Source organism: Eumetopias jubatus, unplaced genomic scaffold, assembly GCF_037043125.1.
Source record: "Eumetopias jubatus isolate StellerSeaLion01/CBP00866 unplaced genomic scaffold, mEumJub1_p1.0 scaffold_5, whole genome shotgun sequence".
Taxonomy (NCBI): Eukaryota; Metazoa; Chordata; class Mammalia; order Carnivora; family Otariidae; genus Eumetopias; species Eumetopias jubatus.
The window spans coordinates 108,238,072-108,259,621 of record NW_028274811.1 but is presented as its reverse complement, the minus strand read 5'-3'; the positions used below and the strand labels follow the sequence as shown (position 1 = coordinate 108,259,621).

The 21,550-nt window shown below is 40.2% G+C and overlaps 1 protein-coding gene across 4 annotated transcripts in view; it reads right to left on the bottom strand.

Annotated features, from left to right (window-relative positions):
* The window catches only part of GEMIN5 (gem nuclear organelle associated protein 5), a 43,421-nt gene extending 22,549 nt beyond the window's left edge, over positions 1-20,872 (bottom strand). For 2 of the 4 annotated variants that reach the window (XM_028106565.2, XM_028106566.2), the window contains exons 1-15: positions 20,643-20,872; positions 19,689-19,849; positions 18,817-18,998; positions 15,696-15,847; positions 15,365-15,484; positions 13,856-13,988; positions 12,793-12,958; positions 11,463-11,675; positions 10,346-10,431; positions 7,606-7,688; positions 6,361-6,497; positions 4,411-4,484; positions 3,552-3,733; positions 1,706-1,845; positions 298-469 (exon numbers count right to left, since the gene is read on the bottom strand). In XM_028106565.2, coding sequence (XP_027962366.1) covers positions 298-469; positions 1,706-1,845; positions 3,552-3,733; positions 4,411-4,484; positions 6,361-6,497; positions 7,606-7,688; positions 10,346-10,431; positions 11,463-11,675; positions 12,793-12,958; positions 13,856-13,988; positions 15,365-15,484; positions 15,696-15,847; positions 18,817-18,998; positions 19,689-19,849; positions 20,643-20,808 — 2,167 coding nt within the window. In that variant the 5' untranslated portion in view covers positions 20,809-20,872. The remainder of the gene's footprint in view (positions 1-297; positions 470-1,705; positions 1,846-3,551; positions 3,734-4,410; positions 4,485-6,360; positions 6,498-7,605; positions 7,689-10,345; positions 10,432-11,462; positions 11,676-12,792; positions 12,959-13,855; positions 13,989-15,364; positions 15,485-15,695; positions 15,848-18,816; positions 18,999-19,688; positions 19,850-20,642) is intronic. The other 2 variants (XM_028106567.2, XM_028106568.2) reach the window with 1 other exon arrangement.
* Between the last annotated feature and the right edge of the window lie 678 nt (positions 20,873-21,550).

Sequence of the window (21,550 nt, the reverse complement as noted above, 5' to 3'; positions counted from 1 at the left end):
GCCCATCTCATATTTTCCCTGTCCCAACATGGAATTAGCCATTTCTCTAAGAAGCCCCGGTTGGTCTCTTTTAACAGAAAAATGATATATAGAAATCAAGATCTGGGTGTTAGGTATACTCGTTACTATTTATGCTGTCCTCATGGCTGCCTTCCTTGATTAGGAAGGTAACCCATGCCATCCTGTCACTGCCACCCTACATGAATGTCCTCTTTTCTTGACCTTGATCAACTCAATTACTGAAGAAGGGAGTAAGGGAATTAGGGAAGCATTTATGGGCTGCTGGTTCTGACTGACCTTGAGGAGGCCGGGAATGTTCTTGCGTGGAAGTGAGCCATTTGTACACACAGAAGTCATCTGCCCCTGAGTAGATGCAGTCTGGATCCAGTGGGGACCATGCCACACAAAGAAGTCGACCTCGATGTCCTCGGAAATTGCAAAGAGGCTCTTCTCGGAGAGTATCCCACACCTAAAGCCAAAAGTCACATGATAGCATAGATAATTTCTGGTTAATCTATTGCTTTGGGGGAATATAAGTTTAAAAAGATTAAAAAAAAATCTGTGTACTCTTATTTCCCCTTATGATTTAGTTCAAATTTTAGAAATGTTATTTCCTGTAGGAGGCTTATGTACTCTGGGACGTAGAGACATTCTTATGGGGATGGTTCTGAGTGAGCTTCTAATGGCGCCCTATGGATTTCACTGTACTAAACCAGTATTCTATGCTTTTTGGGCTGGGGATTCTGACATCATGAAGTGAATTTTAATTTAGAGCCTACACTTGCATGTGTAGTGCATATGTATGATTCTAATTTCTCACAGGTGATTTTTTTTGTCCCCATCTCTCTGAAATTATCAATTTCCTTACTGTTTCTTGAATTACTCCTGTCTCCATTTCACAGAGGGCAGCCCTTCCTGGTTCCTAGCTTTGTGCAGATAGCTCAATTACAACTCAGCACTGAGATGGACATCCATCAGAGGTTAGCTCTCCAGTTCCTCATGTCTGTTCTGGTTCTTGTATCTGAAAGTCCTACCTCATAGCTCTGGCTTGGCATCTCATCTTTATTTTTTCCAACTTGAAGATTTTTGACTCACCAATTTATTATTAAAAACTGTTCATGATTTATAGCCACTGTTTCTGTGTTTAAAACAGGAGCAAGTACGGGGCGCCTGGGTGGCTCAGTTGGTTAAGTGACTGCCTTCGGCTCAAGTCATGATCCTGGAGTCCCGGGATCGAGTCCCATATCGGGCTCCCTGCTCAGCGGGGAGTCTGCTTCTCCCTCTGACCCTCTTCCCTCTTGTGCTCTCTGTCTCTCATTCTCTCTCTCTCAAATAAATAAATAAAATCTTTAAAAAAAAAAAACAGGAGCAAGTACTTCTCATATCAGTTTAGTCCATCATATGAGAGTAAGAATGAAATGTTAAAAAACATTAGAATTTAGCTGGTTCCTATCAATACCTTCCCTTTCATCTAAGTCAATCAAAAATAAAAACAAAAACAAAAACAAAACCTAAAAACCCAATCTTAGCCTGCCAGAGGCCCAGGTATGTGGGATGAACAAAAATGCCTTCTAGAGCTCAGAATACCCCTTTCTACAGAAGATAATGGCCAGGGAAAGAATGTACACAACTGGGGGAAAAGAGGAAAAGAGTTCCAGTTAGAGTACATAGTGAAGAACCTACAGAATCAAGGACACAATAGTACCTGAGCTGTACCATCGTAGGAAGCAGATACCAGCCTTCCATCATGATGTGGGCTCCATGCCACACTGGTAATCTTGGCTGTGTGCCCTGACAGGGTCCGGTAGGGCTCTGTAATGGTCACTGGAGATTCAGGATTGCTCTCTAAGAGACAAGGGGAAGATGTCATTTCTACAACAGCAACAACATAAAGACACAGTGGAGTTAAAACGTAGAGTCAGGATTTTGCTATATGCTTTCTAGATGACTTTCAGCAGGCAATATTTATTTATTGGTTAAGACTATGGGCATGTACGCAGTGCCTGACACATGGGTTTACTGCAAGAAGTGTTAGCTGTCATTCTGTCTTTCTAAAAACCACCAAATGAAAATAGTATCTTTTGCAAGGATGTTATCATCACTTTTATGGTAGCTAAAGATATATAATCTGAACTTAATCATGAGAAAATACCAGACCAACCCAGAATGAGGGGACATCTACTGCCCATAACAGGGCAGTATTCTTCAAAGATTTAAAAAACAAACAAACAAAGGCTTAGAGACTATTCCAGATATGAAGGACATTACTGGATCAACTGACAAAGCTAGAATATGGATGGTAGATTAAACTATTGTATATATATTGTTAAATTAACTGAAGTTCATAATGGAGTTGTGGATTGTAAGGGAATATCCTTCTTACAAGATACACAAATATTAAGGGACATGGGGGCATGATGCATGCAACACAAATGGTTTGGAAAAAACATGTACACAGGCAGGCTCGCACGTGCACACGTGCACACACACACACAGAGAAACAACTGAATATGACAAAAGGCTAACAAATGAATGTGTGAAAGGGTGTATGAGAGTTCTCTGTATTATTCTTGCATCTTTCTTCTGAGTCTGAAATAAAGTAATATATATTTAAAAAAAATTTTTTTTAAAGATTTTATTTATTTATTGACACACAGAGAGAGACAGCGAGAGAGGGAACACAAGCAGGGGGAGTGGGAGAGGGAGAAACAGGCTTCCCGCGGAGCAGGGAGCCCGATGCGACCTGAGCCAAAGGCAGACGCTTAACGACTGAGCCACCCAGGCGCCCCTGAAATAAAGTAATATTGATTCCGGCCATTTTTTGGTCTTTTTCTGTTATTCAGTAGATATGAAATAAAAAACTGAGATGTTAGTGTTAAAGTAGACAAAGATCTGCATTGCTCTGGAGAATTAAGTTAATGCCCTCTGACGAGTGGATGCTTAATTTGGAATCCCACTAATAATAAAGACCAGGATAAGATTTCTAACGTATCATGCTCATTAGTTACGCCCTGTCTACTATTTGTTGTTAGGAAAGTCTGTCTCTACTTTAACAGTTTTTCCATATGCTTTTAACGTGAGGGAACCACTGCTAGAATCAGTTTTTTTTGTTGTTACAGATAAGGATTCTTAGAAAACTATGGGAAATTCTAGAGAAAATAAAAACGTCAACTATTTTCACTACGGCTGACAGCCCATACTTGGGAGTAGTCTCGAAACAGTGTAGTGTTAGATTATAATTTCTTCATATTAGGAAAAAACTAATCTCACTTCTTTCATATTTAAAAAAGGGGCTCGTTTAACCACCATGCGGGGCTCCATCTCACCACCTCAAGTTCTGGCCTGAGCTGAAACCAAGAGTCTGATGTGTAACCGACTGAGCCACCCAGGCACCCGTCTTATTTTAATTAAGAAGAATATGTTACTTTTGAAAGCAGAAAAAACCAGTGAGAATAACATTTTAATACCAAGAAGCAAGTAAAAAGGTATACAACTTGGAATGCGAAATAGCTGAACAGTTACCACCCCAGTGTGTAAGAAACCAAAGTTACCTATGACAGTCTTTAGGTGGTGCACATAAATGACCGCATTGTTGGACCCAGAGGCCATCAGATAGCTCAGCTCCGGCTGACTGCCATGCTCATGATGCCAGCTAATGGTATTCACAAGCTTGTGATGCTGCTGGATGGTGCATATCAGTTTCAGGCTGGGAACCTGAAATATTTCTATTGATCTGGAATAACAAATACACGAGAAGATAGATGATCAAATTACAATCTAATGCAAACAGGAACCTCCCTCATTCCATCATTCAACTAAAGGTGAAATGGAATAGGATAACTCTATCACTGCAAAGGTCACTCTCTTACAGAGAACCAGATACAAAAGGCTGTTCTTTCAACAAGTATATTTAGCTTTAAAAAAATCCCAACAATCTCCGTAAAGTTGTGTTTATCAGGCTCTTGTGATAAATGGTGCTATAGAAAAGCTAAAAGAAATATTAATGAACCAATGGTTAAATTAGGACTATGTTGCTATGATCAACATCAGAAAATGCACAGTGAGATCTAAAAAGCATTTCTGCCCAGGCTTATTTTAAAAAAATGAAGAAAGATTTAGGCAATTCAGTGCAGTAGTGCAGTAGATGAGCATTTTGTGAAGCATAAAACAGCCCAAACACTGAATAGGCAAACATTCCTTTAGACTGTAAATACCTAGCTTATTTTGCATTCTCAAAGATGCAGGGAGCTCCTGGATCATTTAAGGATATCAAGGACAGATCAGGATATCATATTCAACAGGCTGCCTGAACTAACATTATAGATAGCATTAATCAGCTTTTGATCAAATGTATGTGCAATTACAAAGTTTTCTGGTTTTGTTTTGTTTTTTAAAGAAACAAACACATACCCGTCTTCATTGCCAAGAGCCATGATTTTGCCATCTGCTTTCCAGCTGATCTCTGTGTGTACAGGCAATTTGTACTAGAAAGCAAAACAAACCAATCTTGACTAAAAGCATTGTTCTTCTCTCTGCATATCTTACAAATCAACGATGACAGCATGAGAAAAAAAAATCCCTAGAGTTTAAAATGTTCTAATTATGCAACGTGTAAATAACCTACAGAGTTACTACAAGAGTTACTAAAAGCAAGCATTCTAATTGTAATTTCCTTAATTGGGACAAAAGAGAGAGGCCAGTAAATACTAAATGTTTACAATGCCTAACCTTGTGAAATGAACTTCATTAAAATGATTTTGAACCCACAACAGAGAATGTAACATGTCCATTGGCTTGATAACATGGGGGTTGTCATGTCTCCTTAACAAAAGCTTTATATACACTACCCTGGTTCTCTTCCTGTCTATTTCTGTTTCTTTTCCTTCTGTTTTTTTTCTCCCAACTGTTGGTGTTTCCCGAAGTTTGTCCCTCTTGTCTTCTTGTCTCTTTAGACCATCCCATATATGCCCACAGCTTCTTCAGCTACCATTCATCTGAAAGAATTCAAATTTTTTTTTCTCTTTTTTAAGAGAGAGAGAGAATGAGTGAGTGCTCAAGCAGTTGGGGAAGGGCAGAGGGGAGGGAAAGAGAGAATCCCAAGCAGGCTCCATGCCCAGCACGGAGCCTGACGCAGAGCTCAATCTCATCACCCTGAGATCACGACCTGAGCCAAAATCAAGAGTCGGATGCTTAACTGATGGAGCCACCCAGCTGCCCCAGGAATTCCAAATTTCTAACTCCAGCCCAAACTCCTTGTATGGAGTTTTTTTTTTTTTTTTAAGTTTTTATTTTTAGTAATCTCTACACCCAACATGGGGCTCAAACCCACAACCCTGAGATCAAGAGTTGCCTGCTCTGGGGCGGCTGGGTGGCTCAGTTGGTTAAGCGTCTGCCTTCAGCTCAGGTCATGATCCTGGAGTCCTGGGATCGAACCCCTGCTCAGTAGGGAGTCTGCTTCTCCCTCTCCCTCTGCCCCTCCCCACCTGTGTTCTCTCTCTCTCTTTCACTCTCTCAAATAAAAAATAAAATCTTAAAAAAAAAAGTAGTATGCTCCATTGACTGAGTCAGCCAGGTGCCCCTCCTTGTGTGAAGTTTTGATCCATATATTCAACTACCACAAAACTAAAAGCTCCTTAGGAATAGGAATTTTGTCTCTTTTATTCATTGTTGAATGTTAATGTTGAGATAATATTTAATGAAAGAATATAGTTGATGAAAATAATTCAATTTATGATTAAATGTTATTTTTGCTAGACATTAAAAAATAATGAGCACCAATAAAAATGCTCAATTTGCAAGAATAAGGAATTCTCAACATTATGGTTTCACTTCAAAAGACAGTTCTGGCACAGTTTGATAAAATGGTAAGGCAAAAGTGATTAAGTGTAGGTATCTGGGTCAAGCATATAAGGGAACTATGTGTATTATTTTTGTGTAAATTCTGTAATTATTTCACTAAAAAACTAAAAACAAAATGGTTATTCTGTCTTGAGCAAAATACTTTGCAGCCATACTTGGCCACCATATTACTTTTTATCGAAGTCTCACTCTGGAGGAAGTGGCTGGCCTGAAAAGGATGCTTTATATCCAAGATCTGAAAATTTATCATAAATCACCATGATAATTGAGATAAAACTTCTGTGTGTATGTATGTGTGGGTTTGGTTAAGTTCCTTGCTTTACTCAGAGATAAAGATTTCTACATTATGTGTTATAAATCACAAATTCACTGAAGCTTTTAGGAACATCTAAGGAATCTGATTAGCATAATGGATATCTCTAATAATGGCATTTATGATGCAAGATGGGAAACCAAGAAGATATAGAGATTCAGAGAAGACTTCAGACCACAAGAACCCACTTTGATTGAATTGGTGTCCCTGATGAGTTTGTTGATATCATAGGCCTCTCCACCAAGCTTCCAGGGGTTATGCTGTAAGACAATCCCTTCCCCTCCACAGCTGTATAAAGTGAGGGAAGGTCTGTCTCCTTCTCCTCCTATAAGATAAGAAAAGAAAGTTTATCAGTTTTGCATTTCATCAGCTTAACTACTTGTGGCTATACTATGGGTTATTTTAAAAGAATTTTATTAATACATTGGAATAAAGTTACTGTTCTTTGCATATGAACACAGTTGTTGGGAGAAGTAAGAAGATATACTAATTCTACAGTAATATTTATAATGCAGCATATTTGCTTTAAACATTCTTCTGCCATTCAAATAGTATGGGTGCCAAAGCTGGGATCAAAAAACATGTTTGCAATGTTCATGAGAATTTACCTTTTCTTTCACAAATGAGCACTCCACTCTGTGGGCATTTAAATATATGGAGCTGCAGGACTAACTATAAGGAGCTGCCCTCAAAGCAATGATTTGTTTAGTATTACAGCAATCCTCTTGTTGACTTTTAAGAAGCAAACAGTGGTTCTTGTGGGTTTCTGTAAGGACAAGTTTTATTTTCACCACTGCTAGAACTATGCCTGGCACAAATCAGGGATCCAACGTTTGATTCAAGTTGTTGAATGAATGAAGGAATGACCTACAACTGCAATGCTGCTTGAGTTCTGATGATTTACATTATTTTCTCTATGTACTGCAATTACTTGGATATCACTTTAGGGATAATAAAGATAAGGCTGAGGAGCAAGAAGAGGTAAAGGGTCAGAGTACAGTGATGACAAAAAGAGATCATTTGAGGAATTCTAAGTTTGCTTTAACTGTAGGTGAAAACAGATTATCATTACTCCATTAATATAGTCAAATACCATTGTAATTCTGATAAAATTAAAAAGTGATAGCAAATTTTAGTGACAACACATCAGGCTGGGCACCAGAGGCCAGCATGAGGGAACTATATGCACAATGAAAAAATTCAGCTCGAAGAGACCAAATAATGCTTTAGAGTTTGGGGGTTCTTATTATGGGTGAATGGTTTCTAACTTATCACCTGCTATGACAGCCCTCATGGATCCTTAGGGGGACACAGCAGTCTGTATAAGCAGTCACTGTACTAGAATATTTATGACTTTCTAGCTTGAATCTTACAATTCAACTGAAAGAAAGAGAATGCTCTCATGTTTGCTAGAGAATGGCTCAGGTACTTACCGAGTGAAATGGGGGGTAGTGGTGGCCCCCAGGCTAAAGTGTATACAGTCTTCTTATGATATGTGCTAGAAATCTGTGGAGGTCTGGGGGGAAAGAGGATGACAAACACAAATTTAAACAGAAGGCACAGTGGGAAACAGACCCATCTTTTTCTAAAAGGTTCCTATCTATGTTGTTGATATTTGAGCAAAACAATTTAACAGTATCCTTCTCCAAATAGCTGACTGTGGAGAAGCCAACACTTAAAGTACCATGTAATGATATCTGCCACCAAAATGATGAAGTCCCAAATGTGCTTTACCCCCCAAAAAATGTTATCCCTCTCCCCTCCAAGTCTGGCCAGTTTGGGATTTTTCCTCTCTCCCCTCCCAGTTGCCCACTTCACTTAAATGTCATATATTCTAATGTTACTATAGTTACAAGCAGTGCAAAGGCTATCACAACTAGAGAAAAATAGAACAAGACAAAAAATGCAAACTGTTCAGCCCGGAACTAAGGTTATTGCAGAGCGTCTATTATCATCATACAGATAGACCCACCTCACTTTCAAGTAAAAGACCAGAAATTCTTTTAGGTTTACCCTGTCAGTAACATCACATTCTTAAAGTAAGACTAGATTTTAGAGAAGTTTGAAGTTTTTGACTGAAGAAGTCTTGCTCTTGAGGGTTATGTGGAAGGCTGTGGTGGTTAATGACATGTGAGGTGTCAGTAAAGGGCAGTATGGCTGTTACCTTTATCATAAACCGTGTTCTCTGTATGATGTGAGAAATCCTAGAGTCCAGAACCCACGGCCAAACTAGGGGTTGACTTATTTACTTCCATGTTTCTGGCACATGCGTCATTATCATTCTGGACAATAAAACCCAATTTCTTTGGGCTCAAAGAGAGAGGATAAGTAGTTCTGGCTGAATACTGCCTAACAGCATGTCTGCAGCAGCACCCTTACTCCTACTACACACCTTTCCTGGGCTCGTTTGGATGTTCAGCTATTAATCAGATATTAATTTAATAGAATTAGTCAACAATTTTGTGATGACACAGTGCTATTCAAATTGAAATGTTTTTATTTTCTTCAGTGCCTCTTTGAAATAGTGTATTATTTTTTGAGAATTAAAAAATGGAGTTAACTAATTGCAGAACAAAAAATGCAGGTAACTAAATGCATATAGGTTTTACATATGTACTTAAAAACTGCATATAAAAAAGATTAACTCTGCAGTGTCGTAAATAATTCTTACTTAGAAATGAATGATCTAGAATAGGAGTTGGCAAACTTATCCTGGAAAGGGCCAGCCAGTACGTATTTCAGGCTTTTTGAGCCATGAGGCCTCTGTCACATCTCCTCTCGCTGTGCTCTGGCACTATGAAGCAGCTTCTGATAAGGTGTAAACAAATGAGCGCCGCTGGGTCCCAATAAAGCCTTATCTGTGGACACTAACATCTGAATTTTATTTAATTTTCATGTCATGAAATAGTCTTTTGGTTTTTTTCCTCCCCCCAATAATTTAAAAAGGTAGAACCATTCTTAAGTAATGAGCCATGGCTCTCCAATCCCTGGTCTAGAACAGTGCTGTTCAATAAGCACTGGGCCTTGTGCACTCGAAATGTGGCTCATGAGAAACAAGGAACTTAACTTCTAATCCAATTTAATTTTAATTATTTTAACTATAAATAGCCACATGGGGCTACCAAAGTGAACAGCGCAGGTCTGGAATCTAATCAAGCATCTAGGATAGCTGTGGGTTCAATAGATTCATAGAGCGAGCCATATGTTGGAGCCACATATGCAACTTAAAGCTTTCTTGGAGCCACATTCAAATTCAAAGAAGCAAAAGAAATAAGTGAAATTCAATTTTCATAGTATATTTTATTTAGCTCAATATACAAAAGTATTATCTTTCAAAATATCAAAATAATTATTGAGGTATTTTACATTTTTGAGGTGGGGGGGAGACTGTCTTTGAAGTGTATTTACGCTTACAGCACATCCCAGTAGTCAGCTGTGGCTAAAGACTACTGGAATGGACAATGAAGCTCTAGATACAACTTCCAGCTTGTAGGGAATATGGGGAATACTGAAATGAGTCAGAAATCGCCACAAAGAAATCACCAGGTAAGTCCAAAATATAGAATATTCTCACCAAAAACTTATCTAGGATCTTCAAACTGAAAAGGCAATGTTATGGATAGAAGTGGGGGTGTTCTTCTAAAATAAGAGAGACGAAAGAGACATAACAAAATGCAATGTATTGAACCCTATTTGAAATGAATTTGAAAAAAAAATAGCTAGGAAAAACACTTTTGGCTCAACTGAAGAAATCTGTATATGGACTGGATGTTAGATCTTATTATGGAATTACTGTTAATTTTAGGTGTGCAAAGATAAGGCAAGTACGGCAAAATGTTAACAACTGGTGAGTCTAGATGGAAGGCACAGAGCTGTTCTTTGTACTAGGCTTTCAATGTTCATGGATGCCTGAAAATTTCTGTAAGAAAAGATGAAGGAAAACAAAAGCAAATGGTTTATTTTAGTGGTAACCACAAGTCAGATAGGCTGAACCACTATGACCTGAAAAAATTTTTAAAAAAATAAAATTTCAAGTTGTAAGCCTCAGTCTCACAGCCAGGATCTTAAAGATGTTTCCCAGGCCAATTATGATGTACATCCAGGTTTAGGAATCAAAATGAACTCCATCAATGACATTATGGTCAGTGGGCCAAACAATCTTCTATTTCTTACTTGTTGGAGTAGGTGTCATACAATCCCACTTTCCCATCATCGGTCCCAAAAGCTAAGCAGCCTTCCTTGGTTGGGTGCCAACACAACTACAAAACATGAGGAAAGGGGCATACTGTTAAGGGAACCATTAGGTTATCCTTTAAGCATTCAAACGGACAATTTTCTTGCTCTTGGTATTTTCTAATTTTAAATGTAACAAATTTTCATTATTTAAGAGAAACAAGCATTAAACAAAGTAAAAGTCACTGGTAATCCCACCATCCAAAACACCCCATTGCCAATTTTATCTTTCCAGATATTTTTTTGTGAATAAAGTTAAATATATACAGTGGAAAAAAACAAAAATAGGTTCAAACACTTAAATGATGTGCATGATACACTGCTGAGTGGGGATACAGAACCGTTTAGAAAATAGGATTCTATTAATAAAATTTGCAACTGTGGTTCTCTGCATTATAGAAGTGGGAGAATAAAGTGGAGGGTAGGAAAATTTTTTGCGTTCTACACTTCTGTACAGTTTGGTTTTCTTTTTTTCTCTTTATATTGTTATTATTTTACTATTTTTTTAAAGATTTATTTGAGAGAGAGAGAGAATCTCAAGCCGACTCTGCACTGAACACTGAGTCCCCGTGTGAGGCTCGATCTCACAACCCTGAGATCCCAACCTGAGCTAAAAAAACCAAGAGTCAGATGCTTAACCAACTATGCGCCACCCAGGCCGTCCCTGTTATTATTTTTTTATTGAAGTATAGTTGACGTACAATGTTATATTAGTTTCAGGTGTACAACATAGTGATTTGGCAATTCTGTATGGTTTTCCTTTTAACCAAACATTTACTGATTTTAGACTAAATAGATAAAAATAAAAAAACATATACATATTGTTGGGTAATCTGCATTTCATGTTTCCTAATTTTCATTTTTCATGAATCAACACCTTTCCACATCAAAGAAAGAACACATTATCATTTTTAATAGTTTGATACCATTCAATATGTGTTTATATTATAACGTAAATGAATCTTCTATGAATGCACATCCAGGTCATTTTTAATTTCTTATAAGAATTACTTATTTGGAAAAAGGTTCAGAGCAAGCTCAAATAAATCATCCTTACCGCTGTAACCTTGGACTTGACACCCTGCCAAAAATTTTTCACATCATAATTGTTCCTGATGGAGAGTGTATTCCATACGCGGATCATGCCATCCCCAACGCCTATGGCCAAACAGCCCATGTCCACAGGAGAGAAAGCCAGGCTATAGGCAAACCCACCGAGGGAAGGCAGGGTCCAGCAGCACTCAAGGGTGGTCATGTCCCAACATTTCACCTGAAAGATCAAGGGTTAGGGTCTAAAAATAAAAAAAGATCAGAGAAACTGGAAAGAGAATGAACATCTCAAATAGGATGGACTCAAAGAATGGGTAAGAATAACGTAATTTATTCCAGTAGGATTGGAAAAAGTGTCTCTTAGGGAAAAAAAAAGTAATAAATTATAGAGCTCAAAGGGATCTTAGAATACATTTATTTCCAGGGATGTCAAGTGAATTCAGGGTCACACAATGAATAAACCAGACCCAGGCCTCCCATTTCCCAGAGTCCACTGGCGTTTCTACTTTATTACAGCATTGGTAATCTCATTTGGCAAACCCTAAGAATTAAGATGGCCTGAGGACACTGAAAAATGACAGGAGCTCTCTCAAAAAGCAAAATATCTTATATCCAGGGGAAGGAGAGTGCTACATATTTAATCTTCACTTGTTTAACAGAGGACCTTGGGAGAAAACAGTGTATCAAATAAGCCTAGCTTAACTGCAAAACAATAGTCATAGACTCTTAAATAAAGCCAATTCTCTCTTGGAGATTTCGCCAAGAGCAGATGTTTCTCTACCTAAACTACAGACAAGGATATTTTATTTTATTTTTTTATTTTTATTTTTATTTTTTTTTAAGATTTTATTTATTTATTTGACAGAGAGAGACACAGCGAGAGAGGGAATACAAGCAGTGGGAGTGGGAGAGGGTTCAGAAGCAGGCTTCCCGCCGAGCAGGGAGCCCGATGCGGGGCTCGATCCCAGGACCTGGAATCATGACCTGAGCCGAAGGCAGACACTTAACGACTGAGCCACCCAGGTGCCCCCAGACAAGGATATTTTAAAGCCAAAGCATGATGACCTCACACATCCTTCCCTGGACACATCTACAATTCTTCAACATATCTGCTTTAACAAAAAGGCATCTTGGTGGTTCCTCACCTTTCCCCAAACTCTCTGCTGTTGACATAGTTAGTGCTGATCAGTAACAGTAACTCTGAGCTTGGTCTGGGCTTGGCTCGGGGGTCAAAGGTGGGGCCTGAGAACTGATGGATGGTTTGAAAAGCCCTCTAATCCCATCCAAGTCATAAATCCCCGCTCTACAAAGCTGAATGCAAAATAAGCAGTTCTTACATCTCTATCCATTGATGTGGAGAGCAGCAGCTGTTTGTCATCCTCAGTTTGTAAAGGGCATAAATTAAATACAATTCTTGAATGATTCTGCCCTTCTGATGAAGCACTAAAGAGGGTATATTTCCGTCTCCAAGACTGAGTGAGATCCCACAGCAACAGCTCGCCTCTGTGAGGGAAAAACAAGCATGAGTTCTCTTTCACAAGCAATCTGAAACAAGCAGATTTGGGGACAGAGAGTAGGGGCCCTCCATTGCAAAAATAATTTGCTAACTGTTCTCTTGAGGAGAAGAAACTGCATATTCTGAAATATGCACAAAATAGCTCAGAAAGAACACACACAAAAACAAGGAGTCACTGCCCCTGGGGAAGGGAATCTGGTTGCTTGAGAAGACAGAGTAAGTACTTCACGATGTTCCTGCATTCTTTTTGAATGACATGAATGTACTACACTACCTTTGGAATAGATTTTTCTAACAGCTTTAACTGTAAAATGCCACCATAATAGCCCCAAAGCTTTACGACATACCCTCTCTCTCTCTTTCTTGGGACAGTGTCGGGGAGTAGGGCCATGATCAACATTTTGGGGTGGGGGAGGATTTTTATATGCTTTAACTGTCATTTCATTTAAAAGCAGGGCCCTTGTCTGCACTTAGAAGCCAGTACTCAATACATTTTGTTCAGTGAATGGCTATAATCGCCCTAAGAGACAGGAAATTCTGTAAGCTCCCTCTTTTACATATGAAGTAATTAAAGCTCAGAGTAAAGGGTCATGCTCATGAACACACAGAAGATAAGAGACTGATTCTGAAATGTAGTTCTGCCTGACTTTAGAGTCCACGCTCTGAACCACCAGGCTATACTTACTGGTCTTCTCAGTACTATCATTAGATAGCATAGGAATTTGTCTCATGGTTTTTCTATTACAAATGGCCCATGATGATATAAGCCTTAACCACATTGCTTTTTCCATCTTCAGTGTCTAGAAACAGAAGCCTAGGAATTCCTCAAGCTAGAGTGGAAAACAAAGTATGTCAGAGAGAGCATGACCAAAAAAAAGACTTACCCAAAACAGCTAGATATCAGCTGTGTTGGTTGATCCTTGGGCCAATGGAGTGTCAACCAAAGGCGTTCTTTAACAGTTGGGTCTATACCCCCTCCTCTTCTCTTCAGAAAGGGTAATTTCAAAATCATCACCCCTGCACATTAAAAGGAGGTCAGTGGGTGCTCAAGACAGTGCAACTACACACGTGAAGTCCCCAGCAGTTCACAACACAGTTTGTGGTTTAAAAGTCCGTTTGTTTGGTTACTTAGAATTCAGACCTCATTTGCTCATGGAAACGTTATTATACAGAGTTTTAATATGAGTCTAACTAATTTAGGTGAAACAAGCTTTTATAGGCTGTTCTGGCAACCTAAGCATATTAAGAATATTGTCTGTCTGGGAAAATGAGGTTTCAACTGAACTGTGAACCCAGGTAGTAACACAACTCCAGATTCTCCAAAGTTGGCAGGACAGGATTCCTTCTTCTAGTTGGCAAGAAAGCCAACAAAAGGGACAAATAGGGCAGTCAACATGAGAAGTCCCTCCACCCCTGACATGCTACTCACCAGTGGTCCTTAATCCCTATTATGTATATGGAACTCACTGGTGGAGCCTCTAAAAATATGTATGCGAGGGCCCAACTCCTAGAGATTCTGATTCAGTAGATATGAGGTAGGGCCCAGGTACCCACATTTTCCAAAAACTCTCCCGGTGATTTTGCTGCATGACTAGGACTGAAAACCATTGTACTAGACATCCATAAGCTTAGAGGTTACCCTTCTGGAAGGTATTCTTGGCCTAATGTTGTCCCCACTTGGGAGGATCAGCCATAGTATGTCCAAAAGCAGCCCACAATTCTTTAAAAAAATTCTGTTTTCCAGAATAATACTATCAGTTACCACTGACTAAGCTATAACTATGTGCCAGCACTGTGCTATTTGCTTCATATGCATTAATGCACTTGGATGAAGATGATAAAACTTTTATGGTTTTTAAATAAAGTGGAGAAAGAAGACTGCTATAAACAGAAAAGCTTGATTTTTACTATAAAGGCCATATGCACTCTGCCTGGAGTTCCTCTCAATTTGTAAATTGAAGGTGAAAGTTCTGTTCAAAGAGAGAAGCTCGGGAAAACTGAAAGACTGAGGGTCCCTGTAGTTTGGATAAACTGAGCTTTAACATTTAAACATGTGCTTCTACACTGGGTATATATTATTTATCCTGCATTTGTGCATTAAAACCTCTAGCTCTTTTCCATTTCTCTGATCCACGCCTTGCTGATTTTCAATATTCCTATCCTTGTAACAAACATCTTGCCTTCTTTGACAAACAGTGCCCCTTCTAAGAATGCATCAGAAACCCTCATCTCCAAAACCGAAATCAGACTTGGGGGAGCAACTTTCTGGATAGAAAAGAACTGCCTTCTGGCAGATGACACACTCTTAGGATAACAAGATACAATAAAAAGTTTCTACTTCTACCAATCCCTACAGCTTGTATCACAAAAGAAACATCAAACATCAATCTTACCTCGGCCTCTAGAGCAGCTCCAGATTCGAATGGTCTGATCTTTGCTTCCAGTGGCTAAGTAGCAGCCTTTTGTTACTGCAGTTTGTGCTATAACTTTACCGTTGGGAATTTCAAGTTCTTCTAGGGTAAAGATGGTCATTTTGTTTTTAATTTATATGATACATGAACTTGTCAAAGAAAAACTAGTTTGCAAGGTTTCTGAAACTTAGCTATTATGTTTATAGATCTGATCTGTAAAATCTAAAGTTTTAAATGTAATTCAAATAATACAGTTTTACCCACAGTGTTCTTTAGGTCTGAGGAGTACTCAACCCTCTTAAATCATCGCTACCTGAATTTTCCTCTTGATTGATGGATAAACAGTCTTCACCAAGCAGGGGACACCAGGCTATGGAATGGATTTCATCATCGTGGCCTCGAAGCCTGTGAACAACTTCTCCTTTTTTACTGATGTCAATTATAACCACTATGCCATCCTTGTAGCTAAAAAACAAGAGTTAGAAATATTGAAAAATGAAGACAGAACAGTAAACATTTTGGATTAGGAGTTATCACTGTGCACTTCCAAAAGGTAAGTGTATTTGGGATGAGGGAGAAGGGAAGAAAGCAAGAAATAATCTTGTTTTGTCCTTTTTCCAAAATGTTCATTTTCTGTTTCCTGGTGGTCCTGACACATTGGTCCCCCTGCCCCCCAATCAAACTCTTGGCACTAAGTAAAAATGTATACATTACCTGGCATAAAGCTCACAGAGTGTTCGAAGGGAACTTCTGGAAGAACGGTTATTTGTGGGGCCCAGGGCCCAGCAATCCCTCTGATTAGAGATGAATTTGTCCTAACATACTTACACCTCCCCCCGCTTTTTTAAAAGTGATCCTATTTTTCTAACTCTGAACAAAAGCTGCAGTACTGTAGCTTCTAGATCTGGGTATTCCAAGGCTATCATTTTTTTTTTTAATTCAGAGGACACTGAGAAACTCAAATAGCTTTTTAAACAAAAAAGATGAAATACTTCATACACAAAGAAGTCCACCAACCTGCTTAAGGTAAAAAAAACCCAATTACCGATATGGTTGAAGTCCTTTGTACATCCCACCCCAATCAAACCTCTCTCCCTCTCTTCCCCAGAGGTAAACTGCTATTCGTGAATTTTCTGTTCCATCATTCCTAGCCTTTCTTTGTCTACATTCCCAAAGATGATGGAAAATGATTCTGTATATATATGTATTTTTTGAAGATCTTATTTATTTGAGAGAGAGACTCAGCAAGAGACGGAACACAAGCAGAGTGACTCGGAGAGGGAGAAGCAGGGCTCAATCCCAGGACCCCAGGATCACGACCTGAGCCGAAGGCAGACGCTTAACCAACTGAGCCACCCAGGCGCCCGTTTCTGTATATTTTAAAACTTCATATAAATGGTGTCCTGCGGTCTGTTTTTCTGTAGCTTGTTATTTTCGCTTATTGTTAGTGAGTCATCCATGCTGATGCATGTAACTCTGGTTCCCGGTCAGTCACTTATACTATTGGATAGCGCTCCATTGTGTGAATATGGCACAAGTCTATTCAGTTTCTCTTTTGGAGGGCTTCCGTTTTTGGTTATTACAGACAAAACCAAACAAAAATGCCATTAATCATCTTATACACACTTAAGACAATTTCAGATTTGATGCATAGTAGTGAAACTGCCAGATATAAGATGTGTACATCTTCGCTCTCCAAAGTGGCTATACCTATTTACGTACTAGATAGTTCTATAGGGAAAAAACACCACTACAGTTCTATTTATTTTTCTTTTATTAAAAACATTTTCCCCCCATTACAGCTTTATTAAAAAAAAGATGAAATCATATATCAATCTTTGCAGACGTGGACTTCAAAAACCATCAATTTTTGCAACCTAATAGTCAAGTAATCAAGCTGTTCTGCAATTTTAATCAGCCCTTCAGGGAATGATCACCATTTTGAAGATCCTCTAAAAACAAACTGTTCTGATTCAATCCTGTGTCTGAATGTGCAGTTCCTTCTACCTGAAAGATTTCTTCTTTTCTTGTGAATTCTTGCTCGTCTTTCAGGGTCAGTTTGATTCAACCTTCTCTGACCCCTGTCTACCAACCATTCTGTTCCCTCTCTAGTGCTCCCACTTCACCCAGCAGACCTCCGATCCACAGACTCCTTCAGTTTTCACTATTACACACCCACACCTGTCTTCCTATTCTTTCCCTCATGCCGCAGATTTCACAATCCATCATCCTAATCACTTCTTTAAAAACACCCTTAGCTCCTTTGTCCCATCTCTCTCAGAGGTATTTACTCCACAAAACCCCAAACTTTGTTGAATTCAACCATACCCTTTCTCAATCAGTTTGAATAGTTTACTTTGAATTCATGACTTTGGTTCATAGCTTGGCACTCAACAGGAACCACTGGACCTACGATGTCCCTCAGTAAGCTCGTTTTCCTATTCTCTCAGATGACTATTTTCACATCTTCCTGCATGCTCCCAGCCCCACTCTGAGCTTGACTCTACCTTTCTGATTTATGCCTCATGGAGAAAATCAGAAGCCATCAGAATGAAACACCCTCCTCTGCCAACCAGATCTACAAACCTACCTGTACCTGTTTCCATATTCCCACTTGTCCTTTCTAGTTGTGATCTGGATCCATCCCCTCTTGACTTCTCATTATCACTGCTGTATTTATCACCATTTATCTGTGCAACCGGCTCTTCCTCTTCCATCAGTATAAAAACATGCCCTTATTATCTTCCATTTAATATTCCCTTGACTCCCACATACCTCTCCTCTGGCTTCATGTCTATGCACATTTGTACAACAAACAAAAGTCTCCATGTGTATATTGACTACCGTGCCCCCAGTTTCTTGAATCCACTCCAGCCAGACTTTCTCCTCCAACGTTCTAGAGCTTATGTCAAATATTCAAACTAGAGTGAAAAGACATCTTTGGGAGAGAAGTAGATGGAGTGGTGAGGGAAAGGGGGGGTGCCTGCTCACACAGTTTATGTGAAACAACCTTGGTGATCGAGGTGCAGGCAGAGAGCCCAATGCCAGACTACTCTCCCAATCCAGACAGAGGGCTGAGAACCGTGACAGAGCTGAGTCCTCTGACACTCTGGGAGTAAATGTTATCTCGAAGAGCAAGTATTGAGGGAGGGAAAGGGGGAAAGAGGGTATTTCCTACATTTGGAGGCTGACTGAAATCAGATGTGAAGAATGAGGAAAGTACACTATTGTAGAAACTAAAGAAATAAAAACAGAGAGAGAAAGAGATAGTAAGGACCTGGAAGTCACAGGAATAAATGTTACCAAGGGCTCAGGGACTGGTTAACACCTATAAATGGCTTCTTCTGAGGAATAAATGGGACAGAAGATAAAGCAAAGGCAAAATATGCTCATTAACAAAAATACATTACCGATACAGATGATACAGTACTTACCCAATGGCTACTAAATCTTCATGATGAGGTGAGCAAGTAAGACAGAAAATTGTCCTGGGTTCTATAAAGAGGTGCTGGCTGTCATTTCTGTTAAGCCAGTAACAGAAAACTACTCCTTTTTCATCTCCAGATACTATTAAATCCTTTACTTGAGGAGACCAATGCAATGCTGATATTGTATGCTTTAAAACAAAACAAAAATACATTTGCTTCTCATTTGTCAGGGCTGAATTTTTAGTTTGTTTTTAACCTGTATAATACTAGGCACATTGATAGGTACTTAATAAATACTGTTAGTGCCACCTGTATACCAAGGGTACATGAACCAAATGGTAGAAGAATTTAAGCTCCTAAGATCAAAGAACCATTTAAAAACATTTCTTCAATAGCTTAATGCAAAGTTCTTACGAAGATCGAGTCTTTTCTACATTCTCTCAAGAGGCAGATTTATCAAGTAATCATCTAGGTTAGAAACAAGTTTCATTCACTCATTTACAGTTTATATCAGGAGTCTTTTTCATGTAAAGAACCAGATAATAGGTATTTTAGACTCTGTCAGTCGTAATATCTCTGGTACAACTACTCAACTCTGCCGTTGTAGTATGCAAGCAGCCAATACTTAAATGAATGACTGTGGCCATAGTCCAATAAAAACAATCTGCAAAAACAGGCAGCATTGTAGTTTGCTGACCTCTGGTTTATATGTATCTTCTTCCAAAAAAGTTTTGAGGCATCTTACAATATAGAGTTTCTCATCCAATTAAGAACATAATTATAAAAGTTAACTTGCACAGATGAGCTAGCGTACTTGAAACAAAAGAACCCTTAGCAGATACATAATAACGGTCGGAGAAACCATTAAGCCATGGTACCTGATGGAGTGCATGTTCTGTCACAACTGTTCTTGTCTCTACATCCCAGATTTTCACAGTTCCATCATCAGAGCTGGTGGCACAGAGGTTGTATTGACCCGGGTAATGAGAAAAGGTGAAGCCAGAGACCCTTTCGGTGTGTCCCACCAATTCCCCTATGACTTCAAGGAAAACCAGACTTCAGGTTAGAGTGCTACCTAGATTCCTGGCAGAATCACACTGTTGTTAGATGAGTGGGACCTCACTTGTCCTGTGGTATAACAAAAGTATCCAGGCACTCATAATCAGAAATCCCAAGTGCTGGTTCTGGCTCTGCCACAAGACTTCAGCCCACTCATTTTATCTCCTTGAGCCTCACTCTTTTCAACCGTAAAATGCTGCTGATATCCCTTGATGTTCACAGTGCATAGGCTGAGGAGTGGCTCAAATGAAGAATGTAAAAGTGATTCTTATTTAGATATGGTCAGAGATCATTTGTTAAAGAATACATAACTGGCTTGCCATATCCCAAGGCATAATCAAAACCTAGTTTGGAGCCTGAAAGCTTCTGGCTCAACTCATTCATCTTACAGAAACAAGTATGTATTTCCAGGATCTTGCTTAGGGCCTGGAGCTGTAGGCAGCCCCTAAACCCAGGAAGGTTCCCAGGGTGCCCGCCCGCGCTGCGTGGGGGAGGGTGGCCAAAGATGTTTTATAAATGCCTGGGTCTAGAAAGGGGTAACTTCAGTGAGCGAGCGGTCCTACGTGAGAGCGCCAGGAGGCGGGACCGCTAAGCCACAGCGTGGTGTAGCTCAATCTTGGAGACGCGGACGCAACAGCCTAGTGACTGTAAGCAGAGGCTTCCTGGGCCTCAGTTTCCCCATCTGTAGAGAAAGGTAGCTAGAAATGCTCACTCGGCGCCTCCGGCGAACCCAAGAAAGGCAGGAAGGCGGGGGCCCGGACGTGGGGAGTTACCTCGAAATGGGGGCGTCCCAGGGATCGCGCCGGCGCTCGGGCCCACGCGGACAAGGAAGACGGAGGTCCGCGCTGCGAAGCCGAAAAGGCCCCCGGGCACGGCATCGCTGCATCGGGCGCAGTACCAGTTAGGAGAAGGCGGCAGCGTGCGCGGCTCCTGTCCCATGATCACCAGCCAGCAGGGATGAACGAAGGAGCCACAGGGACAGACCGTTCGCAGCCCCACGCCGTAGCTGGGAAGGGGGTGGGGTTGGCTCCGAGCCCCGCCTCGCCGGGCCCGCCGCTACGGCGCGCGCCGAGGCCCAGGCCACACCGCGAGCTCTGCTCCCGCTGCCGCCGGGCTGGGAGGGGCTCGGCCGCGCGCGCCGGGCTCCGCCTCCCAGTCCCACCCGCGGCCAGAAGGTCTGGTGCTGCGGGAGCCAAGCCTGGGGGTCAGGCATTCTCACCTCCTACAGCAAAATACATAATTAAGGGGTTAGACTTAGGGGTTAGACTTGTGGAGTCACCTCCCCGCACAGTCGTTTTATTTTGTGGACCTGTTCAACCACTATCCCATCAAGTATTTTTGAACGCTATGTGCCAGGGCACTTTGCCAGTTCTGGAGATTCTTTAAAGACATCTACGACAAGCCAGTTAACAAAAAGATAAAAGTTTGAATCAAATCAAAAAGGAAAGGAAGAGTTAGTTCCGGCAACTGGGTGGAAATTCTGGGTCTAGAGTCTTAGTACTCAAAGAGGAGCAGAACAGAGTGACTGTTGATGGCGTGCCAGCTCTGTGAAGGGAATTGTGTGTGGTTAACTGCTGTGGAGGAAAAGGAATGAAAGTTTCAGATTCTGCACTTACACTCTCCTACTCTTGTATTGCTTGTTTGCATAGGGCATGTGGCAGTCCTGCATAGGCAGCGAACT